The sequence below is a fragment of the Labeo rohita genome, chromosome 7 (genome assembly GCF_022985175.1).
Source record: "Labeo rohita strain BAU-BD-2019 chromosome 7, IGBB_LRoh.1.0, whole genome shotgun sequence".
Classification (NCBI taxonomy): domain Eukaryota; kingdom Metazoa; phylum Chordata; class Actinopteri; order Cypriniformes; family Cyprinidae; genus Labeo; species Labeo rohita.
In genome coordinates this window covers 31,599,179-31,623,847 of record NC_066875.1, presented here as the reverse complement: position 1 = coordinate 31,623,847, position 24,669 = coordinate 31,599,179, and the positions used below count along the sequence as shown (strand labels likewise).

General features: G+C 35.8%; 1 protein-coding gene across 16 annotated transcripts in view; it reads left to right on the top strand.

Moving 5' to 3' along the window:
• The window catches only part of tjp1a (tight junction protein 1a), a 125,466-nt gene that overhangs the window by 45,416 nt on the left and 55,381 nt on the right, over positions 1–24,669 (top strand). Inside the window, exon 1 of one of the 16 annotated variants that reach the window (XM_051115539.1) lies at positions 10,955–11,408. The exons of the other annotated variants lie outside the window; for them this stretch is intronic. Coding sequence (XP_050971496.1) covers positions 11,382–11,408 — 27 coding nt within the window. The 5' untranslated portion in view covers positions 10,955–11,381. Of the gene's footprint in view, positions 1–10,954; positions 11,409–24,669 lie in introns of those variants that run through there. 16 annotated transcript variants of the gene reach the window in all.

The following is a 24,669-nucleotide window of genomic DNA, read 5'->3' as shown; positions in this document are numbered from 1 at the left end:
CTGCTGAGATTTCACTCCCCCCATGATGTTGTAAGGGGATCTTATCGCCTCTTAATCTGCATGTTTCCACCCACAGCGCCGTCATTTTGTTTTCGCAAGTGACAACGGTGTACCAGTTCTAACGTCTTAGCAAAAGTTGAGGTCAAAAGTTTACATCCCCTTTCAGAATCAATACATTATTTTACCAAAATAAGAGGGATCCTACAAAATGTTTATTTAGTACTGACCTGAATACGATATTTCACATAAAATATTTTTACATGTAGTTCACAAGAGAAAATAATAGTTGAATTTATAAAAATGACCCGGTTCAAAAGTTTACATCCGCTTGATTCTTAATACTTTTTTGTTACCTGAATGATCCACAGCTGTGTTTTTTTGTTTTGTATTTTTGTCCTGAACAGTTAAACTGCCTGCTGTTCTTCAGAAAAATCCTTCAGGTCCCACAAATTCTTTGGTTTTTCCAGCATTTTTGTGTATTTGAACCCTTTTTAGCAATGACTGTATGATTTAGAGATCCATCTTTTCACACTTAGGACAACTGGGGGCTCATATGCAACTATTACAGAAGGTTCAAACACTCACTGATGCTCCAGAAGGAAAACCATGCATTAAGAGCTGGGGGGTGAAAACTTTTGAACAGAATGGAGATGTGTACATTTTTCTTATTTTGCCTAAATATCATATTTATTCATTTATTACTGCCCTTCAGGGGCTACAGAAGATATGTACATGTTTCCCCGAAGACAAAATAAGTTAAAATTTATCCTGATCTTCAAATTTAAAAAGTTTTCACTCCTGGCTCTTAATTGCATTGTGTTTCCTTCTGGTGCATCAGTGAGCGCTTGAACCTTCTGTCATAGTTGCATATGGGTATTTTGAGCTGAAACTTCAAAGACACATTCTGGGGACACCTAAAGAGTTACATTACATATTGTAAAAAGGGACATAATAGGTCACCTTTAGATATATTGATGCACTGAAAATAAATTTATCTTGTACTTGCCTGGATCAGAGAACCTTAGTTGGCAGCGAGTTAGTCTCAGCTCTTATCGCTGACTGAATCATGATTTTGTGATGTAGGCTGAGGGGCATCTGCAGTCATGTGTCATTGTTTACGTCACAGATGACCTTGACCATGTAAATCTCGCTTCCTTCATTGTGGATCTTTTCTGGCAAGTTCTGAGGAGAGAAAGTGAAAATGCCAAACATAGAGAACAGCTTTGAGAAAGACATTGTGACATGTGTATGAAAATATAAAATCTACGTTTGTCCCTTAGTTGAACTACTGAACTTTCCTTTGTTGTTCAAGTCCAAACTATGCTCATTTTGCTAATCTCATTTATGTGTAAACACTGCAATAGCATTGCAGTATGATGTTCTTCATAGACAAGCTTAAAGCCTAATCCCAAGCAATGTGAACAGTGATGTACAATGCACAACTTGACCCGCGATTGTCATAGTTAAGCCATCACAGTGCCAGTTGTGGCAGATGTCACCAGTACAGTTGGTATCCTGAACCATTTGTCAACATTCTTACATACTAGGATAAAATATAACACAGATGCTAGAGGCTTAAAGGGCATGACTGACCAAAACAGTTACAACTGTTCCCATTCACTCGTGTAGTGCCTGTGAAAGTGACATTTGACCCCTTAACAAGTTTTAATTGTACACCGCTCAAGGCTGAAGATTTACAAGAGCTGTAGACTGTGCAAAATGGATCTTAAAGCAGTGCTACAGGCTAATGAAGTTACAGTGTAACCAGACTGTGGTGCGGAGGTGAGCATGTGGAACACATTGCGTACTAGAACAGCCTTGACCTGCACATTCTGTTTACTGATTGCAATGGTTACAGTAGGATAATTGTGTGTTACATCTAGAACAGTTAGTGGGTGTTGTCACAATGCGATCATGCATTTAAAGACAAGAGGCAGCACCCAAGAATGACAAAGAATTAAAGGTCTCAAGACTTTGGATGCATCTGAATGTGAACCATTTCAACAATGTCCATACTACCTTTATGGGCCTTGAACGTGGTAGTTGCATTGATGTATATGCAGGGTCAGAAAACTCTCAGATTTCGTCAAAAATATCTTAATTTGTGTTCTGAAGATGAACGAAGGTCTTACAGGTTTGGAACGACATGGGTAACTAATGACAGAGTTTTCATCTAAGGGTGAACTGTCCCTTTAATGTTTATGTATAAATCTCCTTTTATTCTAGAGAAATTTATATCAGCAGCAGTGGATTAACTCATAGTATTGTTGAGTAATGTACATGTTCTCCATTGTGCTGCTTGAATGACCCTTTAGGACTTTATGCACATAAAAAGAAAACTTATCACACATAGCCTGGTTTCATTCTGCAGCAATCTTCTTATGGCTCCCTACAGAAGCAAGACTCTGCACATTTGACATCTTAACTGCTGATCTCATAGAAAGGCCTCCTACTTCAATACGTAAACCTGTTACAGTGAGCCATGGGTCTCATCTCGCTGAGCCGCAGCTCTGAAAGTTACTCAATCTCCTCTCTATATGTCATGCTGAATCTAGCTATAATTCCCACGTCATATTGCCTTAGAGACCGCCAGGGAAGCCTCTCGGTTCACAGAATGCATTTTACATTCTACAGCACTGCTTTTTTTAAGTTTTTCTAGGTACACTACCAGTCAAAAGTTTTTGGACGGTAAGATTTTTAATGTTTTTTAAAGAAGTCTCTTCTGCTCACCAAGCCTGCATTTATTTGATGCAAAATACAGCAAAAGAAGTAATACTGTGAAATATTTTTACTATTTAAAATAACTGCTAAATATTTTTTCAAATGTAATTTATTCCTGTGATCAAAGCTAAATTTTCAGCATCATTACTCCAGTCTTCAGAGTCACATGATCCTTCAGAAATCAATCTAATATGCTGATTTGCTGTTCAAGAAACATTTATTTTTATTATTGTTATTATTTATATTATTATCAATGTCACACCGACAGAGGCAGCTCCCACGATAGTTGATTGACATGAGCGCCTTACCTCAGATCAACTGTCACAGTCTGACCTCCATTGTTTCGATGCCGGAGCAGGAATGTAAGTTAGACAAGAATATCTCAAATTGAGAAATTGAGGTGTTGTGTTGCTGGATGTAATAATGAACGTAGTGGTTGTCATTTACTCCTGACATCTGAGCCGCTGAAGATGCAGTGAATTACGTTTGTTTGTGAAGGGAATGCGCCTCCCGATCTACATTCGTCTATGTTCGCGCAAAATTATTCGTGATCCAGCTTCACCTACAGCAGAAGTGAGTATAAGGGTTTTTTTATGAATCTTTGCGATCGCCTTTCCTAATAACGTGCTAGTTAGCAAGTTTAGCGGCTAAATGGGGCTAAAGTAAACAGGCTCATCACTCCACAGAGAGAAGAGAGGGGCGGGGCGAGCAGAGCTCATTAACATTTAAATCAACCTCGACCAGAACAGAATGATTTTTGCAGAGCTGATTTTGGCAAGGTAAAATGGGTGTTGTTTTACTCTACCATTGAGAATTTTTAACCAAAGTATATTATAGACTTTTCATTAAGATCCTAAAGAATCATATCAACTTGTGGAAAATGGGCATCCGATGACCCCTTTAAACAGTAAAGATATTTCAAAATGTTACTGTTTTTGATGTACTTTGGATCAAATAAATGCAGGCTTGGTGAGCAGAAGAGACTTTAAAAAACTACAAATTCAAAAACTTTTGACTGATAGTGTAAATGTGTATGATGGAAGCATTTGACTATTGTGCTGCTTTTTTTGTTTTTTCAACTCTGCATTTTAGGCCTGAGATGCGAATACAAGTCCATCTAGCGCAGGTTTACATAGAAAAACAATAGAAAAGCAGTGGAATGCAAAAAAGCATTGTGTGTGAACAGGTGCTGTTTATTCATACCCGTGTGAGGCTGTTTGTATGAATATTTTTCCCTTGAGGCAGTGACAAACAGCTATGTATATCTCCCTGAAAAACACTCTTGGTTAATGACACAGCTTCCTGCCAGTCAGAAACGGTAACACCCATTTACTTCACTGCTATGAATGTGAAAGGAGTAGTTTGAGGAATAGTAGGTTTAGGCTTATGATATGTGTGTTGCACATGTAAATATGCGCCAATATTGGTCCTGCCATTTTGAGATTGGTCTCTTATGGCTGCTTATGCTGAGGGAGAAAATGGATGGGGCTACAGAGACATATGTGATTGGCGTCACAGTTGCAATTCATTTAGTGAAGTGTGTGCTTCATGCATTATGTATGTGTTTGCTTGCATGTTTACATGTACATATTCTTGGCTTCCTCTCTGCGGACCAGATCACATTTGTGATTTGCCAGGAAATGAGTGGCACTAGAAATAGGCACTAAACAAAGGAAACATGCATTATGCATTTTGTATGTTCACTACATCAAAACACTCATCCCTCATCAAAACTTAATTATTGTAATCTGCTTCATCACGTCAGTGCACTGTTTTGAGAATTACAGTAACTGTCTGATAACACTACGAACAAAATGTCAACCTTGATATTTCCTGCCTTTCAGCAGTCATATAAGCTTTGTGGATTTATTAAAAGAATAAGAAAGAAGCTGTTTTTGATTTTATAAATAGGCCGATCTAACCAAGTGTGTGATGTGAATTATTGAAGCACAGGGTGCGCTGAGCTCTGTCTCTACTCTTCAAAACACTGCAAAGGTTTGGAATGTACAGTCTATATTTACACATGTAAATGTGGAAAAAAAAATGTCTTAGACAAAAATAAAGCAAAACAAAGCTGTTGTTTGTCTCTGTTAATGCTATTACTATAAATGTTGGAGTTTGAGAATAAGGACTACTTGTTTGTTATGCATTTATGATTGTCATGGTACACTGAAAGCAGCATTGTTTGCCATCTTGGCCATTCTTTGTCCATAAAACAATGGACTCTAAACAAGTCGCATATCCATCTCTGAAATCTCAGTCTGACATTTTAAAGTAATAGTTCACCCAAAAATGAAAAATAAAAATGATTCATTATGTCATTAGTATTTATTTATAAATAAATGTGAGTAAATTATGACTTTTTTAGGGGGTGAACTGCCCCTTTAAATGGCAAAAAAGGAGCTGCATGCACCTTATATGGTCTGGGCCTAGTTACATGAAGTCTGCTTTGTAACTAGGCTTTCTGGTAACTGATGAGACCAGTAGGTGTGTTGTTCTGGTGGTGGCAATGGCTAAAAGCTCTGAACATGCACATTTGGCTGTGACCCAGCGGGTTGAATGGAGGACAGCTAGTCTCTCTGGGCTGACACAGTCTGGTCTGTAACCACAGCACTTGAGTGAGTGGAAAAAAGTAGATATTTTCTAATTTTAGAACCAAACAATTAAGCTGCTGTTTTGAAGGTCACAAAGTAGCCACTATTGTTGTTCTGTTTATTAAAAGAATCTGTTCTCTTATGAAGTAATTAAAATTTCAAAGGCTTTTCCCTGTATACATAATTTTGACACAGGGGGAATGTTCAGTTTTTATAGTCTTTGGGTTGAGCTTGTTCTAAATTAACAACACGTTGCTGTATTTGATAATGTTTTAATGTAGAATGAGGTTTTGTAATCTCGCTCTAACATTTTAACATTTAAGTAAAAATATACTGTGAAGTTTGGGAATGTTGGGGAAAAACAGTTGGTCCTTGACTAAAAAGGGTCATGCAATGTAATTGCAATGCACTTTTAATCCACCTGTTTTCTCGTTTTAATTTTGAGCAAAGCACCATTTCAGTGTCCCACTGCTCCATTCATCGTGGGTCATTCAATCTCAGAATAAACAATCTCCTCTCTGCTGCATTCCCACTGCGACTCACACTATGAACTAAAGTTCAATTTTGTTTCCTGCCAATGTTTGATTTATGGCTGGTATGTGTGTTGGTATGGAGTATGCTATGCTTGGGACCACCATCAGGTTTAACCGGATAGGTCACTTGGGGCACTTTGAACTAAGATTAACCATGATTCTAATTGTGATGCTTTGAGAGTAACATTCTATAGAAGCCTGTTTTTACCACTGAATAAATAATAAAAAAGGTAATTGTTAATTTTTTTTTCTCACAATTATATATATATATATATATATATATATATATATATATATATATATATATATATATATATATATATATATAGTTATACGTTTATATTGTTTATATATTTTTATAAACTCACAATTCTGAGAATAAACTTGCAGTTCTGAGAAATAAAGTCAGAACTGCAAGATAAAAACCTGTAATTGTGTATTTGAACCCTTTCCAACAATGACTACATGATTTTGAGATCTATCTTTTTTTATACTGAGGACAACTGAGGGACTCAGTTCTGTAATGCAACTATTACAGTAGGTTCAAATGTTCACTGATGCTTCAGAAGGAAAAACAATGCATTAAGAGCTGGGGGGTGAAAACTTTTGAAGATCAGGGTAAAGTTAACTTATTTTGTCTTCTAGGAAACATGTAAGTATCTTCTGTAGCTTCTGAAGATTCGAGTTCTAAATAATAAAAAATAGATATTTAGGCAAAATGTACACATCCTCATTCAGTTTAAAAGTTTTCACCCCCCGGTGAAAGCATCAGTGAGCGTTTGAACCTTCTGTAATAGTTGCATATGAGTCCCTCAGTTGTCCTCAGTGTGAAAAGATGGATCTCAAAATCATACAGTCGTTGGAAAGGGTTCAAATATACAAAAACGCTGAAAAAACAAATCATTTGTGGGACCTAAAGGACTTTTCTGAAGAACAGTGGGCAATTTAACTGTTTTGGACAAACGAGGGACTCATGAACAACTATTAATAAAAAAAAAAAAACACAAAAAAAAACAGCTGTGCATCATTCAGGTAACAATGTATGTAAACTTTTGAACAGGGTTATTTTTATAATTTCAACTATTATTTTCTCTTGTGGGCTATATGTAAACGTCTTTTATGTGAAATATCTTATTCAGGTCAGTACTAAATAAAAAATAACATGCGTTTTGTATGATCCCTCTTATTTTGAAAAATAATGAACATTTTGCAGATTCTGCAAGGTGTATGTAAACTTTTGACTTAATCTGTAACTCACAATTCTGAGAAAAAAGACAGAATTGTGAGATGTAAACTCGCAATTACGAGAAAAAATTTCAGAATTGTAAAATAAAAAGTCACAATTACCTTGATTTTTTTTTTTTTTTTTTTTTCAGTGGCGGAAACAGGCTTCTGTAACATTCCACACAGCGTCTCTTTTGGAAATAAATGCCATGTAATTGTATGGTTTGCAGGGTGTCAAAATATTAAACTAAGTATATTTTAATGCCTTATTGACCTAAATAATTTTAGTTTTTAACTGTTTATTTAGTGGTTTGCATTTGGGTTTCTGATTCTAAAAGCAATTCTCAGAAGAGTCTCCAGTCTTAGTCGAGTCCATCGCTTGACCTCCAGAGGGTTTTCGTTAGCTGTGGAAACAGGGAACTTCAAGGCAAGAACTTCCAGAGTAAATAAAGCCTCTAGAAACTAGATAAGGTCAATTGGTTTTAATTCAGCACAGATGAAAACAGACAGTGAAACTGGATCATTTCTCCTCCGCTCTGTTCCCTCCTTCTGGTCTCAGAGGTTCACTATGTTTTCTACACTAGTGATTTCCCTTTCCTCTCTTCCCCCCACATTAAATTCACCAACAGTGTTTCCAAACTCCAAAAAGGTACAAAAGCTGTCACTGGAGTGGTTCCTTTTCAAAAGGTACACTTTTGTAACTTATTTACCCCTTAAAAGTGCATAAAAGAACTTTAAAGTTATAGTACCTTTCGAAAGGCCTCAGTGACAACTTTTGTACCTTTTTTTTTTCTGAGAGTGTGCTCTCACCTATATAGGTCACCAAAAGCATGGTTTACTCCAAAAAAGTTCCATCTTTAGCATGTGTTGATGAAAAGAAAGTACAGAAAATTCTAAAGTCAGTATAGTGTAGCCAAGAGAAGAACGAGATAAAAGAGAACAGTGTATCAGATCCATCTGTTGGCAGTTCCTGGCTTCAGATTCAAACCTCCCTATGTTGTTTTTGCTCACAGAGGTGCAGCTCTAAAGTCTTTTTATGATTATATTTCACCATGGTGCCTCATTCTACTGGACTTCTTCAGCTGGTCTATTATAGTGAAGTGATGCAGTTGCTGTAAATCAAAATCTCATAAGGCCTTTGGTATTTGCATAGATGATTTATGGATTTATGTTCATTCCATGAACCAGCATCATCAGAGTAACACACACAGCACTAAAACATTGCAACATACATTAACTAAACAACATATAATGCACATTTAACAATGCTACTGTAAAATTGCAAAGTATGCATGTATTTTTAAAAACTGTTAAATAATTTTTCAGCCTATAATATGTGCTTTAGCATTTTGAAAATATTTTTAGCATTTTAAAACTATTTTGTACTGTATATGTGTGCTTGGTATTTTCTTTTATTTGTGTGTTTAACATTCCATCTACATTCTAAAAAATGGCATTCAGTGGAGCATTGGTAGTGGAGAGCATGTGATCTGCAGTTTTCACTGTCCATTAGACTCTAACTACAGGCGGGCAAGCCTACTGAGCTTACCCTCTGACATGCCTCACGCTGTGTGTGTGTATGCGTGTGTGATTTCCAAGGCCATGGGAGTGTTTTCCAAGTGCTTGCTCGTCCATGAGCACACCTGAGCTCTTCGGCTGATGCGAAGCCTCAGGTTGCTCCGTGTCGAGAGCTGTTTAGGGTAACCATGCGCGACAAAGCTGCCTCCGATTGTGTTTTTCTGTCAGTAATTTTCTGTCTCCACTCCATCAGAGCCGCTCTTCAGTTTGAGCTATAGCAGTCCTCTCCATTGTAGGCTTACATTTAAGTCATTTACTTGGGTTTTTGAAGATGTTCTGAGATTTTTTTTAGGAATCTGAGATTTGCCTGCGCTAACAAACAACATGCTGAATATCCTGATATCCTCGCTGGTCGATGCGGATCGTAACATGCGATGGAGGAGGATCGAGCGATTGTCCTCGTTGGCAGTATTTATCATTCTCTTTCTTTATGTTGTTTTTTCTGTGCTGCTGAGGTTCATGTTTGTGTTTCAGTTCATTTGAGTCCTTCATGGCATCTCCAGTGCAAATATTTCATCATCATCCCTTGTATTTAATTTCGTTTAGCACATGGTGATTCATAACTGTTTGTCTGTTTGTTTAAATTTCATGTTGTGATGACACTGAGAGTCTTGGGTAATAAATGTATACTTTTTTATTGCTTTGTGGGGAGAAATATTGGTTGCTGAAAAGCTTTATCTTTGTAAATGTTTTATAGCTCTGTCCTATCACTTCCTCTCCTTCCCTCCTTTCGTGATTCCTAAAGCCTATAGCTATGAGAGAATGTGACCTCTTACACCGAGTTATTTTGGGTTTAACCCTCTGGTCTGGTTTATGACAAGAATTTATCCAGCAGCTTGACTAATCCAAAATATCCCTAGCCTCTCCCCTGGACCTGTCTGTCAATCATCAAGGTATTTGTGGAATTACATCTAGAAGCAGTGACCTTGTGACCATTAGCCCAAATGGACTTTTAATAGAAAACATAGAGTTCGGTGTCCTCCTTGTAAAAGTTGGTTTACTCAGATTACAATTTATATTTTTTTCTTTTTGACTATGCTGAAGTGCTGCACTAAAGTAACCCTTGTCGTAACTCTTGATTGTTGTACTGATTTTATTTTATTTATTTTTTTGTGCTGTATCTAATTTGGTAATTGTGGTGTCGAATTAAAATGGATCTTTTTTTTATCCTCAGTTTTGCTGTTTTCAGAAACTAAATCTTTACCATCTTAATGACACTTACAAGAACTGTGGAGATTAGAAAGAGTTTGCTTCCTTTGTTACAGACAGTTAGCTTGTTGAATGTAAATTAAGCCATTTTAGTCTCTTGTTAGCTAAACTACAGGAATACCTCAGGGACCTAAAGCATGAATGCAAAATCACTGACAACAACTAAATGATTGATTACGCTCTGAAAGAGTCAGTGATATTTTGTACTTTTGTGTAACTGTTTTCCTCTTTTTATCAGTTGCAAACATACGTTGATATTTTACTGTAAAAAGTACAGCCCATAATGCTGATTTCAAAACAATACAAACAGCATTCTAGGGCCCTGTCCTATGGGAGGGGACCCGGAAACCACAGGAAGCGGTCTGTATTGCAGCAATTATGTCCCGTTAGGTTTCCTGAGTGGTTTGTTATTGACCAAAACTTGATCTGAAGGTTAAAGTACACACAATCTTAAAAGTCTGTTAAACTAAATGAAAGTCTGCATTTTAGTAGGCATAGTTAGTTATGCTTCAAGTTTTGAATAGAATGCATTTTTTGTTTCCAAGACTCATTGATACTTCTTTTTAACAGGCACTTTTTTAAACAAACATTAGAACTCATTGAGTTACTAAAATTAGTTATTTTCAGTTTCTATTTTAATTTCATCAATCATTAGAAAAATGTTTTTTTTGTTTTGTTAGCTCTCTTAATTAACATTTTGTGTTTTTTGTCTGTGAGAAGAAAATACTGTATTTTTCGTTAAACTGACAAACCCCTTATTTTTCCTATTTAAACTATTCATACCAAAAGCAAAGCAGCGAGCAACAACTTTGATCCACTTTACCTTGCTTCCCTCTCTCCATCCCATCCGCTCCCCGGTCAAAACAAACAGGTCAGGCACAGGGGCGTCCCCTTAGTTTTTATTGTTGCCTTTATTGTTTGACGTAAAATAATGATACATGTATTACATAACTCGGGAAACTAACACACTAAACGGCTGCATACACGTAAAGAGTTAACAGTACACATCTGGGATTGTGGTTATACAGCTCACACTTTCCCGGTTTCCACCCAACCACCCCCGCGGAGCTGTAATGGTCCATTCCAGTCAGACATGTCATGATTGTTGCTGGGAGAGGAGAGAAGCGAGGATCGAGCTCATCTGTTTGAAACTTCTACCGCTGTGGGACGGTTAGCATCGATATTATTAAACTCTGTGGCGCGGTCGACTTTAGGACAGCAAGATTTTCTTCATTCGTTATTGTTTTTAACTTTATTAAAAGGAGAAAGTGACTATCAGCTAGGTATTCGCGAAGCTTCTGAAGTTTGTGCATGTTCACACGCAATAATAGATGATGAACTTTGGACTGCTGGATTTCAGTTGTGTTGACATGTCTTTGGGCGGTCAGAAGAAATAAACCCGCTTTGCCCGGCGTTGCGGCGGCTGCTGGGCAGGACGAAGGAGGAATATTTTTTGTGTTTTGGGTGTAGTGATATTCAACAACAATAAACTTGCTACGCCGGGAGCCAGCAAGATATCAAAATGTCTGCCAAGGCTGCAATAAATAAGGTAGGAAATTAACGTTACTTTAGAAAAGGTACTTTTAAGACGGGATACGAGTCCTGACCCGTTTAAAGAGGGATGTGTGTTTGGAAAAGACTCATTCTCCACACGACTGTATCCTATTTTCAGTATAATCCACGTGAAAGACAGAATCTTAAAGAGACAGTTCACCGAAAATAGTAACGTTAATAATAAAAAAAAACATTAAGTTACTAACCTTCATGTTATTTCAAACATGTAAGTTTCTAACTTAAAACTTAACGCTAAGGGGAGAATGGTAGTCATCAATCAGTTTCATTACACGACGAAAAAATGTAATGAATGTAAGTGAATGGAGACCGAGACTGTCATTCTGACTAACATCTCAAGCAAAAAGTAATAAGAGGTTGAAACATTTTTGCGTGAACTGTGCCTTTAAGATTCTTGGACAATTGAAACGCATTCGGAGTGAAACTTGAGGGCTGTATAAATTTGATGACTCGCGACGACGTAACGTTACCTGTTGATTATAAATGGCTTTCTGCCAATACTTGTAACGTCAAAGTGGTGTGAAATTACTGAATTATAGTACTTGAGATTATAGACAACTTTCTCTTGGGATAGACGATAATGCGCACTCAGGGAATTCTCAACCTCAAAATAGTTTCTGTTTGAATAAAGTGGGCAGGATTTTGCAGGTGCAGGAAACTGCTAATCGGGCCTGTGTATTTGCAGATAAATGCTTTAAATTATATACGATATTTGGTTCAGTTATTATATTATATTCAGCCTGAATATTTGCTTTGGGAATGTTTACATAGTAAGGTATATTGGGGGAAATACTCGACCAGAACGAGACGTGGTTTTGTGGTTCTGTATCAGAGAGTCAGTGGTTTTTGCGTGGGATACTGTGTAAGGTGGCTCGCGAAGTACAATGGCGCACATTGTGATTGTGTATGTGTTTATGCTGATCTTGAGTGGGCTTCCTCTTCCACTGTACTGTGTGAGAAGCTTATGAAAACACAGGAATGTGTACTGCACATACAGTCATTCAGGTTTGGTGAGTTTGTCCTGATGAAATGGTTGCGTAATGACGTAATGCTATGGTCTGTATTGACATTATATCCATTTACACCATTTACGTGCCATAGATTTAGCACTAAACATATCTATCTGTCTTCAAAGAACATAATTTATTTAAAACAGAAATATTTATAACGTTGTACATTTTCTTGTTTTTATCTTGTCTTTAAAGCAGAGCTTTTAAACTAAATGTATTATTTTAAATATATATTGAAGTTACTGAAATATAGTGCTAGAAGAGTATTCACATTATTTTTTTAAGTCTCTTCTGCTCACCAAGTCTGCATTTATTTAATCCAAAGTACAGCAAAAACAGTAAAACCTTTAAATATTTTTACTATTTAAATATATAAATATATAAATTTCTATTTGAATATATTTTAAAATGTAATTTATTCCTGTGATTTCAAAGCTGAATCAACATCATTATTCCAGTCACATGATCCTTCAGAAATCATTCTAATTTTCTGATTTGCTGCTCAAAAACATTTATTATGTTAAAAACCGCTTAGTTGAAACTTTCTTTTAATGAATAGAAAGTTCAAAAGAACAACATTTACCTGAGATTGAAATCTTTTGTAACATTATAAATGTCTGTATTATCACTTTTGATCAATTTAAAGCGTCCTTGCTAAATAAAAAAATGTTATACCGACTCTAAGCTTTTGAATGGTATAGTGTGTAATTTTACAAAAGCTTTTTTATTTCAGATAAATGCTGATATTTAGATCTTTCTATTCATTAAAGAATCCTGAAAAAAATGTATTAAACCGTTTTAAATATATAATAATAATAAAATAATAATAAAAATGTTTCTTTAACAGCGAATCGGCATATTAGAATAATTTTTCTGAAGGATCTGTGACGCTGAAGACAGATGCTAAAAATGTAGCTTTGATCAGAGGAATAAATTACATTTTGAAATAATCAAATAGAAAGCAGTTATTTTAAATAGTAAAAATATTTCACAATATTACTGCTCTTGCTGTATTTTGAATCAAATAAATGCAGGCTTGGTGAGAAGAAGAGAATTCTTAAAAAAAAAAAAAAAAACATCTTTTGACTGGTAGTGTAGAAGTCCTTAGTCTAAACAGTTATTGCTATTTTTAATAGTCAAGACAACGTAGTTATTATTACTGATACTGTGTATCCCAAAATAAAACAACAACAGAAGATCTGCATGAGAAGACATGGCTTTATTTTTCCACGTGGGAAGTTTTATCTATTTAAGGTGTGGATCTCTCTGGGTGACCTTTGTGTCCTAAAGTTTTGCTCGATCTCCTGTGTGTCCTTGTTTTCTCTGTGAGACATTATCCTGTCTCTGCTGTATCTGATTTATTTTGTTTTGTCTCCTAGTTTTAAATACAAAGACTTAATGTGGATGATTACTTTTTCATTAGGTCTTTTGGAGAAGGGGAAAAAAGGACTATAGTCTGTACCCAGTTTGGGACTGTTTGTTATTTAAAAGTCACTGAATAGTTCAAAACACATCATATACTACAATGAGTGACCTGTGGCTCAAGCCTTAAAACAGCTTAAAGAGACAAAAGTCCTTTACGTGTCATCAGTGACACCACATGCATTGCATGGCTACTGCTCGCTAAGTTGCTATTTAGGGCTTATTTAAGGCTCTTTTATTGAGAAATAAATATGTTTTTGAATAAGTCAAACTTTCTGTTTTAAAGGTTTTACAAAGCAAATTCAAAATTGTTAGTTTTATGTCATTAATAAGCACAAAACCTGTTTCAGTTATCGGATCAAATCACCATTTGGTACTGATTATGTCTGTTGTTTTTGAGTCAAAAAATTCTTGTTTAACTGGACTGTCTCACTCTCACACCCTCTTTGACAGTATCTGACTTTCTGGATTGACACCATGCCATATTCTTTCCCAAGTAAATAAACAGTCTATGCTAGAGGGGAAAATAATAATTCAATCTAGAGGGAACTAATCTAGCATCCTATTTGAATGAAAATGAAGGTGCTTAATATGGAACAGCACATACAGCCTTGATCACCTGTCTATCTGTCTGTCCCATGCACAGAATACAAGAGAAAATGATTTGTATTAATACTACAAATAGGCCCCTCGAGCTTGTATTCATAGTCAAAGCAGAAAGAGCGAGAAAGCTCTTGTCCTAGGTTTCTGTTCTGGAGAGGTTATGTTAATTACTGCTGGAGCCTCTGGTCCTCTTTGAGAGCTTACAGAATAGGTTTTTTAATCATCAGAGGACAAACATATCTCCACTTTACTGCTGTACCAGACATATTATTAAAAAGAAGCATGCAGTTTCAATTTCCTCTGCTGGAGAGGAAATGTTTGTTTCTTTGTCTATATCTGAAGTTTTTGCCTCCTGCAAAAAAATCTGAAGATTGAACTCTGGCAGTGTAATGTGCTGTTTACAGAGTCCTGTGTGCCGCTCAGAGCCAATCAGACTGAAGTGTGCCTGTGTTGTTGGAAAGCTTGAGCTGTTCCCATGGTGAGCAACAGCACTGGGCTCCTGGTGCAGCTCCACCACAGGGCCTATATTTTGATGCATTGGTGTTGCATGTTGTCAGTATTACCTCCTCAACTCTCTTATTCTTTTGTTACCAGTTATGATAGATGTTTTATGATTTATGAGAGTGACGGATCTGTGTGTACAATTATACATACAGTGGAAGGCTCACTTGGCTGTGTCATTTTCACATTTCTGCTTAGTTTAATGCTCAGCTAATGAAGACTTAATTAGGCTGTACCCTACTGTCACCCACTGTTAGCCCACTCCCCTCAGTCCTCCCCACTGGGCTTTTAGTGTTCTGGAACTGTCTGAGGCAGCCTGTACAAGGCTTAGATCTTCACTGCATGTGACAGGAGAAAGCAGAAGTGTATGTGTGATCCTCTGCATGTGTCATCTCTTCAGTTGCTGTATAGTAGCCAGTAAGTTTGTAGAACATTAAGAGTGGTCCAGTACACAGCGGGGCAGCTGTAAGAGAACATGCTAATTTTAGACACAATCAGCTAAATTTGTACTTATTTATTTATTTGAGCACATCAAATTTTTGTGAGATAGGAAAAGCTTAAGGTCCTTGCACACTGAGTGTGAGATTTTTGCATGCGTTCGTGTACATTAAAATTGGTCACGCACAGAACCTGAAGGTGTCAAAACACCTTTCCTGTGGATGCAAAAGTTTCAGAGACAGAGACACAATGTGACACATCACATTTATTTTTTAACTTGCGGAAATTTCAGACAAGAATTGTGGATTGTGTGCAATGACCTTTACAATAAATGATTTGTGTGTATACACCCACCAGATTTTGGGGACAAATTTCTAAGCAGAAGTGAGCAAAATCTGACAAAACCTCCTTTCAGGGATGTCCTCTATTGTAAAAATAATACATTTTATAAAAATAATATGTAAATATATTAATATTGTAGAAGGTTTTCTTTAATGTGGTCATGTCAACATAATTACATTTTTGATGACTGTGTGCTGGACTGGAATGTCGAGTGACATTTTGGGGGAAAAAATTAAGCTTTTCTTTTTTTAACATTTGGATCCATTAAACTGATTTGCAGATCTGTAGGTGCTACATGGAGTCAGAAAGGTTTGTAGACTTTCCCATATTTTATTGTTAATATTTCTGGTGTTGGAGTAGTGTTATTCTGCTTTCTCCACATTATCTTATTTTGATTAGAAATGTTTCTAAAACACCATAAATCAGTTGTTTGTGTGTGAATGTTGGCCATGATTGGTTAACGTCTTTATCTGTTAACCATCTGTTTATCTGTTAACGTCTTTACCTGTGTGGAACAGGACATTTTTGTGCTTAGTTTCAAAAAATAGTTTATTTTCCATTGGGAAGATTGTCTTTAGTTTTGAAATTTACAGTGTTTTTGCAGTAAGTCAAACAGTTTTATTACTAAGCTCAAGTAAAATTGGATTTAGCATATTAGGACCTCTTTAAAGGGATAGTTGAATATTACCCCATCAATTACTCACCCTTAAGCCATCCGAGGTGTATATGACTTTCATCTTTCAGATGAATACAGTTGAAGTTGTATTAAAAAATGTCCTGGCTCCTCCAAGCTTTATAATGGCAGTGAATGGCTGTTGAGATTTTGAAGTCCAATAAAGTGCATCCATCCATCATGAAAAGTACTCCACACAGCTCTGAGGGTTAATAAAGGCCTTCTGAAGTGAATCGATATGTTGGTGTAAGAAAAATATTGATTTTTAAAACTGTATAAATTGTAATCTCTAGTTTCCGCTCACACGAGAGAGTGGTGTTGCAGCGGCTCCACTGCGCTACCGCGTTTGCCTACATCCTACATCGTCTGCTGGAACACCGCTTTCTTGTGAACACGAGTACAACAGTAAGCAGAAGCTAGAGATTATGATTTCTAAAGTTTTAAAAGTGCATATTTTTCTTACACAAATGAATCAATTAACTTCAGAAGGTCTTTATTAACCCCCCAGAGCCAAGTGGAGTACTTTTTATGATGGATGGATGCAGTTTTTTTGGGTTTCAAAATCTTGGTCACCATTCACTCATTGTTTAATATAACTCTGATTGTATTTGTCTGAAAGAAGAAACACCTAGGATGGCTTGAGGGTGAATAAATCATAGGGTAATTTTCATTTGTGTGTGAATTATCCCTTTAACTCTTCTTATGTGATTTATATATACTACTAGATGCTACTTGATATGCACCAATTTGGCTGAGAGAATGGGGCACATAAAGAAAAAATCAGCTTTAATCTGAATCACATGTCGGGTTTTAGTGAGCCTTCTTCTCTCAACCATGATAATACAGAGTGCTACAGGAGATTGTGGACTACAGTGCCCCAGACGCACACTCAGCATGCCAAATTCCTTCATGTTACCTCAGCTTGAACTGGCTGAATATTTCAAACAGGTGATGCCCATGTCTAGCTCTGTGTATTCAGAGCAGATCTGTGAAGTTAGTCGCATTGATAAGGTGGATTATTTTCCACGTATTGCCCACTGTATAATTGTTGTTTAAGCACTGGCTAAATGCAGACTGAGTTTGAAGAGATTACAGACCTCACAGCGTTTATTTACCTCTGAGAGTGCGATGGCTGTATTTATTTGATAATAGTCTGTTATTATTGTATCATGTGTGCGTAATGATAGTGATCGCTGCTAGATTTGGTGTGTTTGTGGGGATGGAGTGTGTGAGAGTGTTTGGATAATGATGGTCTTGGTTTTGGATGTTTGGTTTGTGTGTGTGACTCAGTGGATTAGTGATTTTGTGGTGTTTATGTGAATGCACGGCTCTGAAGGAGAGAGATCACTCTTTTGTGAAGTTACTAAAGCTGACAAGCTCGCTGCCACACGAAAACCCAAGTTATCTTGTAAGAACTCTTTTAGGAAGTCTGTTTGTGTTTTTAACGGGTGGTCTTTCTTGGCTTCTCGGTGTCTGTTGTCGGTCCAGCTTTCCATTAGACCTGCCTTCTCAGACCTAGGTCCACTGACCTCAGCTTTGCTGTGCCCACAGCACAAAGCAGGTTAGCTGAGATTTACTCTGTGTTTATGAAGCTGGGAAACTCTAGACGGCTGTTTTGAAGATAACGCTTGAGCAATTTCCTCACTGTTGCTGTGCCCCATAAGCTTTAAGCAGCAGTTCTAGAGTATTGCACACACTGCTGTAAGCTCTTTTGACTTCATGTGGCTTTCAATTTCTCTTGAGCTGTTTTAATTAAAATGTTATCACTATTATTGCAGATTTGTATTGTTAGAGGGTCTTGTGAATTTCAGCATAAATGAATGGATGGAAGTTTAGCAAATTTTTTTGAACACTGAAATCAGGTGTAGGCTTTCTGTATTCGTTTTTGTATTAACTGAACCGGCCCACGTTTCCTTTGATTTGAGAGCTGAATGATCATGTCACTGATCACTTACTTATGTCAAAAATGAAATTGACTTAAAATCTAGGACTTTACTCGTAGTTTTGAAGGCGTATCTCACCACAAAAAGTTATAATTTAGCATATTTAGACCGCATAGAACTGTTTTTCATTTAACACTGGATGATTAATTGAAAAGTAATTCAAACCGAAATTCAGAACCTCTAACCGACATTTACCCATGTCAGTTATTTTATTGTATTTTTTTTATTCTGTTAATGCAGTACTTTCTAATTAAAAACATTTTACCACATGTGTAGTTGGTGCTATACGGATGTATGACCTTTGCGTTCGCGTCTTTTGCAGGGTCTCGCACAATAGTGGCGCGTTTAAGACGCTGTATTAAGTTAACAGAATTTAAACTTTTACACGCAGCGTCGCTCATCAATGTCAATTTCAAAACAGTAGACCAATCAGAAGACCATAGAGGCAGGGCAAGTGTTGCAAGCTTTTGTTTACAGTAGCAGGTTGGCATGGCAAGTTTTGCATTTGGTGGCAACATGGTGAAATATGCGTTCTGTGCTGCCCTTTTTTTAAAAACCATTCCTGAGTGCTGCGTCTTGTGTTTTAGACGCAAAGATGTGTTCTCTGTGAATGGCCAGTAAGAGTAAATACTTTAGGGCTGCCCTCAACTAAAGATTTTTTTTTGGTTGACTAGTAGTCATTCATTTTATGCATTAGTTGACTATTAGTAGCACATTTATTAATAAACCATATGAATCACTGAGCTTTTAATTGTCTACATAGCTTAATAAGTCCTTAAGCGTACACAAAAAAGTTTGCCACAGCGCACGGGCAGATATAATAATTATAAATGTGTCAGGGAAAAACAGCAAGGAGATTGCATTAACGTTTTAATAATTTGATAAACTAGTGCTTGCTTTGTTCTTGGCTTAAAAGATGAAGGTGGCGACACTGACTCATCATGTCCGCAGTAGTGATGCACCTGCATGCATGTTTCACATGGATTACATAATCTGATAATATTTGTTTTCCGTTTGAATCGGATCATTTGAAAGTAGACATTTCACTTTCTATAGATATATTTTTCATGTCTGTAATGCAAGTTTACTAGGAGTTTTGAAGAGGCAGAGACAGCAGAAAACACATCCTGTTTGCTTTATTTTACAGAAGCGCAACATGTCATTGTTATTGTGAGTGCACACAAGTAAATGTGCAGTCTTTACAGATTCGAAAAGATGCATTACTTACATCTTTGTGATACATGCAAAATATTAAAAATATTAATATAAAAGATATTTGAGGTCAGTGAATGATAGGTGAGCGTCTGGAAGTCTTGCCTGATGTACTATATTACCACATAGACTAGCCGTTAACGTTCTGTCCGCCACAGACTGCAAGACTTCCGCACTTCCTGTGGATTTTTTTTTCTTTTATAAAATTTTGGTCAACCAGGTCTCTTCTCGTCAACTATTAGAGGCCCTAAAATACTTGCGCATATCTATGATAAGTGGCAGTGAGTGGCAGATCACATGCAACAGCGATCATGAGTCCGGGCAAACAAAAAAAAAAAATAAAAAATTGTGGTAACTGTTCATTGATCATAATCTAGGTAAAATATTAAATTTTAGGTCATATTGTCAAGCCCTGCTCAGGATATCGAATGGTTATAAATTATATTTACATTTGATATTCATAAATAAATAATAATAAAAATGAATAATAATTCTATACAACGGGGAAATAATTGCATGTGTCACATTGGGCTTTCTGCTTTGGACAGCTTATGTTGATTATAATGAGAGTCATCTAGTTTTGTTTTGCTTCTGTCTAGACAGACTTCACAAACTTTTTGTGTTAAAGAAATTATCCCACTCCTGGCCTCAGATGTTTGTAGTTCTTGGTTTAAGATGATCAGTTGCAAGGGGAAGCCCACCATTTTCTTGAGTGCCATTTTTCTCACAGTAGTAATTTAAAACAAACAAAAAAAGTATGCTGTTTTGCTTTTTTTTATTGTTTTGAAACATGCTTTTCCATGTACTTTCAAAAGTTTGGGGGCATGATCTTTAATGTCTTCGAAAATGTTTATTACCCTCACCAAGGCCTTATTTATTTGATCAAAAGTACAGTGCAAACATCAATATTGTAAAATAATAATATAATTTAAAACAACTGTTTTCTATTTTAACATGTTTTAAAATGTTAATATATTTTAAAATAATCATTGACGAAGAGTTGTCAGCAGCCACTGCAAGTGTTTAGTGTCACATGATCCTTCAGAAATCATTGAAATATGCTGATTTGGTGCTCATTTTTTAAAATATTTAAATATTTATTGGTGCTTAATATTTGGAAACTGTGAAGCGTTTTTTTCAGGATTTTTTGAATACGAAGTTTAAAACAACAGCATTTATTTGAAAACAGAAATTTGTGATTATTAATATACTGTTGGTTTTGATTCATTTAATGTATCCTTGCTGAATAAAATTATTAATTTCTTTCAAGGGAAAAAAATATTACTTGCCTCAAAGGCAAGGTAAATGTCCGTTTACATAAATATGAGCTCTGAATTACATATGTGTATGTTCTCTCTGTATCATATTTAAAAATAAAAAAGACAGGGTGGTTGGGACCCTGACCTGAAGCCAGGAAATTGTTAGCATTTCACACTGTAAATATTTGAGTGATAATACTTATATGTTATTAGTATAGAATTATGCACTCCTACACACATGCTCTGTTATTATATGTGGGGAAGGCCTAATTATTCCTGAATATTAATTATATACTGTAGTGGTGGAGGGAATTAATCTAGCTTTAGCTGCACCTCATTAACTCTGGCTGTCTATCTTGGGCCACAGAACAGCCATTGTGGGGCAAAATGTTGCCTGTAAGGGGCTTGGGAATTCCTTTGAGTGAGCTCGGACTGGTCACGTGACCCTCGGCTGGGAGGCCTGTCCGGGGTGACTGCTGTTTCTGTGGGTCTGTGATATAAGCAGAACCAAGGTGTCCTATTTATCCCCCTCTTTCCCTTCTCACTCATCATTTTGCCCCGTCCTTCTTTTGTTTCTGTTTTTTTCACTCTCACTCTTAAACACACACTGACAAAGGGACCCCCTGCTGAATGAGACTGTTGTTGTACAGTTACACATCATTGTGCTTCTGTATGCGTGCGTGTTTTGCATCACAGATTCTGGCTGTGGAATTCAGATGTGGGAACAGCCTTGGTTTGGTCGTTAGCTCAGAGCTAAGAACGTGGACATTGCACAACAACACGCTATCTAATAAATAAGACCACCTCCCTCTGTAGACAGACTTAACTTTATGACTGTATTTTCAGTTTTTCCTCCTGTTTATTTTTGACATCATTTGCTCATGTTTAAAAGTTTAGGGTCAGTAAGATTTTTCTTTTAAAGAGACTAATACTTTTATTAAATAGGGATGCATTAAAGTGACCATTTATAATGTTACAAAAGAGTTCTATTTCAAAATATGTATCGCAGTTTCCACCAAAATATTAAGCAGCACAACTGTTTTCAACATTGATAATAACAAGTAATGTTTTTTGAGCAGCAAATCAGCATATTAAAAATGATTTCTGAAGGATCATGTGACACTTAAGACTTGACTAATGGCTGGTGAAAATCCAGCTTTGTAGAATAAAATAAATGTAGATGTATATCTGCAAAAAAAAAAGTAGATAAATAACAGTTAATTTATTTTTATATTTTTTCACAATTTTACTGTTTTCATCTAAATGAGCACAAAATACCTTCTTTCAAAAACATTTAAAAAGCTTACTAACTCAAACTTTTGACTGGAAATGTATTTATATAACAGCATTTTCATATTTTCATGAATTAATGCTCTATATAATTCACAACTTAAAAGTATTTATTTTTTAATTAAGTATAGAAGTGTGTTTTTGCTTCCATATTTTACAATTTGCAACTTTTATTTCTTGTAACTGTGTCTTTTTATCCTGTAATTCTTTTTTTCTTCATATTTTACTCTGAGGCAGACATAGAAAATATTAAAAATGTGTAATTATAAAGAATCTTTTATTTTGCTGCAGAGATGAACAAAACAAGCAAACATAACTTCAAAGGTAACAGATCTGAAAGGTTCAGATTTGGTCTGTCAGTAGCAAACCTAAATGTGAGTTTGTTTGTGTTTTTACATTTGATTCATAATTAATATCATTTATAGCATACATATTTTACACATTTCCGGGATTGCTGGCTTAAATGATGGCTTTGTTCTTTCAAGTTTTTTATCTCCAAATTGTCAATATTTAATGATTAAAAATGGTTATAAGAAAAGTTTTTTTTTTTTTTTTTTTTTTTTTTTTAGACAAACATCATCACAATGTTGGAGAGAGAATGAAAGAGAAAGAGAGTGTGAAGGGCCTTGGCTTCTTATCAGCACATTCCTACCCTGTGGAATTGTGTGTGTGTGTGTCGGGCAGATAACTCTGTGAGTGCTCATTGGGTCAGTGCAGCGCTGATTTAAAAACTCCTGTGGCAAGGCCGGAATCTGCGGCCTGGTTATCGTCCCTGACCTGCCAGCGCTTTGCCACTGCAAACTTAAAATATAATGAGTGTGTGTGTGTGTGAGTCAAAGTGAGAGAGAGATTATCCAGTCGGTGCATGCGTCTTTACCATTGTGCTTTGACCTAGGAGGTTGTTGAGGGGTGGGTGAACTGCTCTTGAAGAAGTCTTACACTTTAGTGAGTATACAAGAAGACGTACTTGAAGGGTTATTTGCTGTCAGCTCAGAGATGTTTGGTTGAGTTCAGATGACCTTGCTATGAGGGTGTCTGCAAAACACTATGGCAGTAAAGGGTCAGTGTGCATGTTCACAAGTTCAGCGCTGAATGGTTGAATGCTGGGAAAGAGAAGGTCTTATCAGAGGGTCGTGCTTGTTTAAACACATAGCAGTTAGCGGGAGAACTCGTGGACATTTAAGGCTGTACTACATGAGATCTTTTATGCAGTTTTGTCAAATTTGAGATGTTTTTTAGAACTTGTATATGTAGCAAGACTCTGCAGGTGCTGGCGGATCTACCAAAATGTTCACATTAGATTATTACGCAAATCGGGAAACCTTATTAACATGCCAGACAGAAGAGGTGTGAGCTGTTCAGTGTCCTATACTTGTATGTTAGTGGTTTGCTGGCCTTTTCCTGCTGATAATGGCCTTTCTCAGGCTGTGAGGACCTTTAAGAGAAGCATGGTGGAGATTAACTTTTTAATCCTAGCGCACAGGATTAGAGGTTTTTATATTTTTATTTCTACTTCGTCTTTGCACGTCAAACATTCAGTCTGTTTGCTGTGGTAGTAAAACATGACAAAATGGTCTTGCAGTTAGTGTTTGTTGTGATTCTTTCTTAAGGGCTTTTCTTCTAGATTTTTTCACTACCATTCAAAAGTTTGGGGTTGGTAAGGTTTGTTTTTAAGGAATGCAAGGCTGCATTATCTTTTATAAAGTTAAAAATATTTTATACATTTCTTATAACATCAAAAATGTATTTACTGTCACTTGATGCATATAATGCATGCTAGCTGAAGACATTAATGATATTAATTTGTTAACATAAAAATAAATGAATATCAAACAAACACAAAACTTTTGAATGATCTTTGATCTACATCTGCAGTCTGTTTCTTTAAAGGTGATTTTTAAAATTAGTTATGATAGCTTATTAGTGTTGATAAATTGCTCTATTCAAAAACTGTAGATGACTTTACAGGGCCCTATGAAATCCATTGTATTTTTGCGAAAATTCATTCCCCCCCAGTTTTCTGGACTCTGTTTTAATAGTTAAATTAAAAATATGAATAATTATTTTAAATCATGAAACTTTGAAACTTACACAATTTAACAAAAATTGCATTTGAAATATGTTTGAAATATTGAAATACCTTTTTATATATTAAATACATTTTTTTTTTTTTTTTTTACATTTACTTTTTTCAAATTCTGTTTTACATTAATTCTGGATTCCATTTTCATTATGTTTTAGTAATCAAAAGCATCTCTAAATAATTAAAAATGAATTTATTATTATTTTATTAATTACTTTTATTTTTATTTATTTATTTATTTTTCAGAAATACTGTGTTGTGTATTTACATTTTTTCTGGTAAATAAATTGTGGTAAAAAAATTGTTGATAAATGTTTCTTAAATAATGTTTCATAATAATTGTATTAGTAATAGTAGTAGTACTATCATTACATTAACTATATATATTTCTGTTATAGTTTATTCAAGTTAAACCAAATTTTATTTTGACGGGTTGCTGTGAAGACCTTTAGTTTCTGTTAG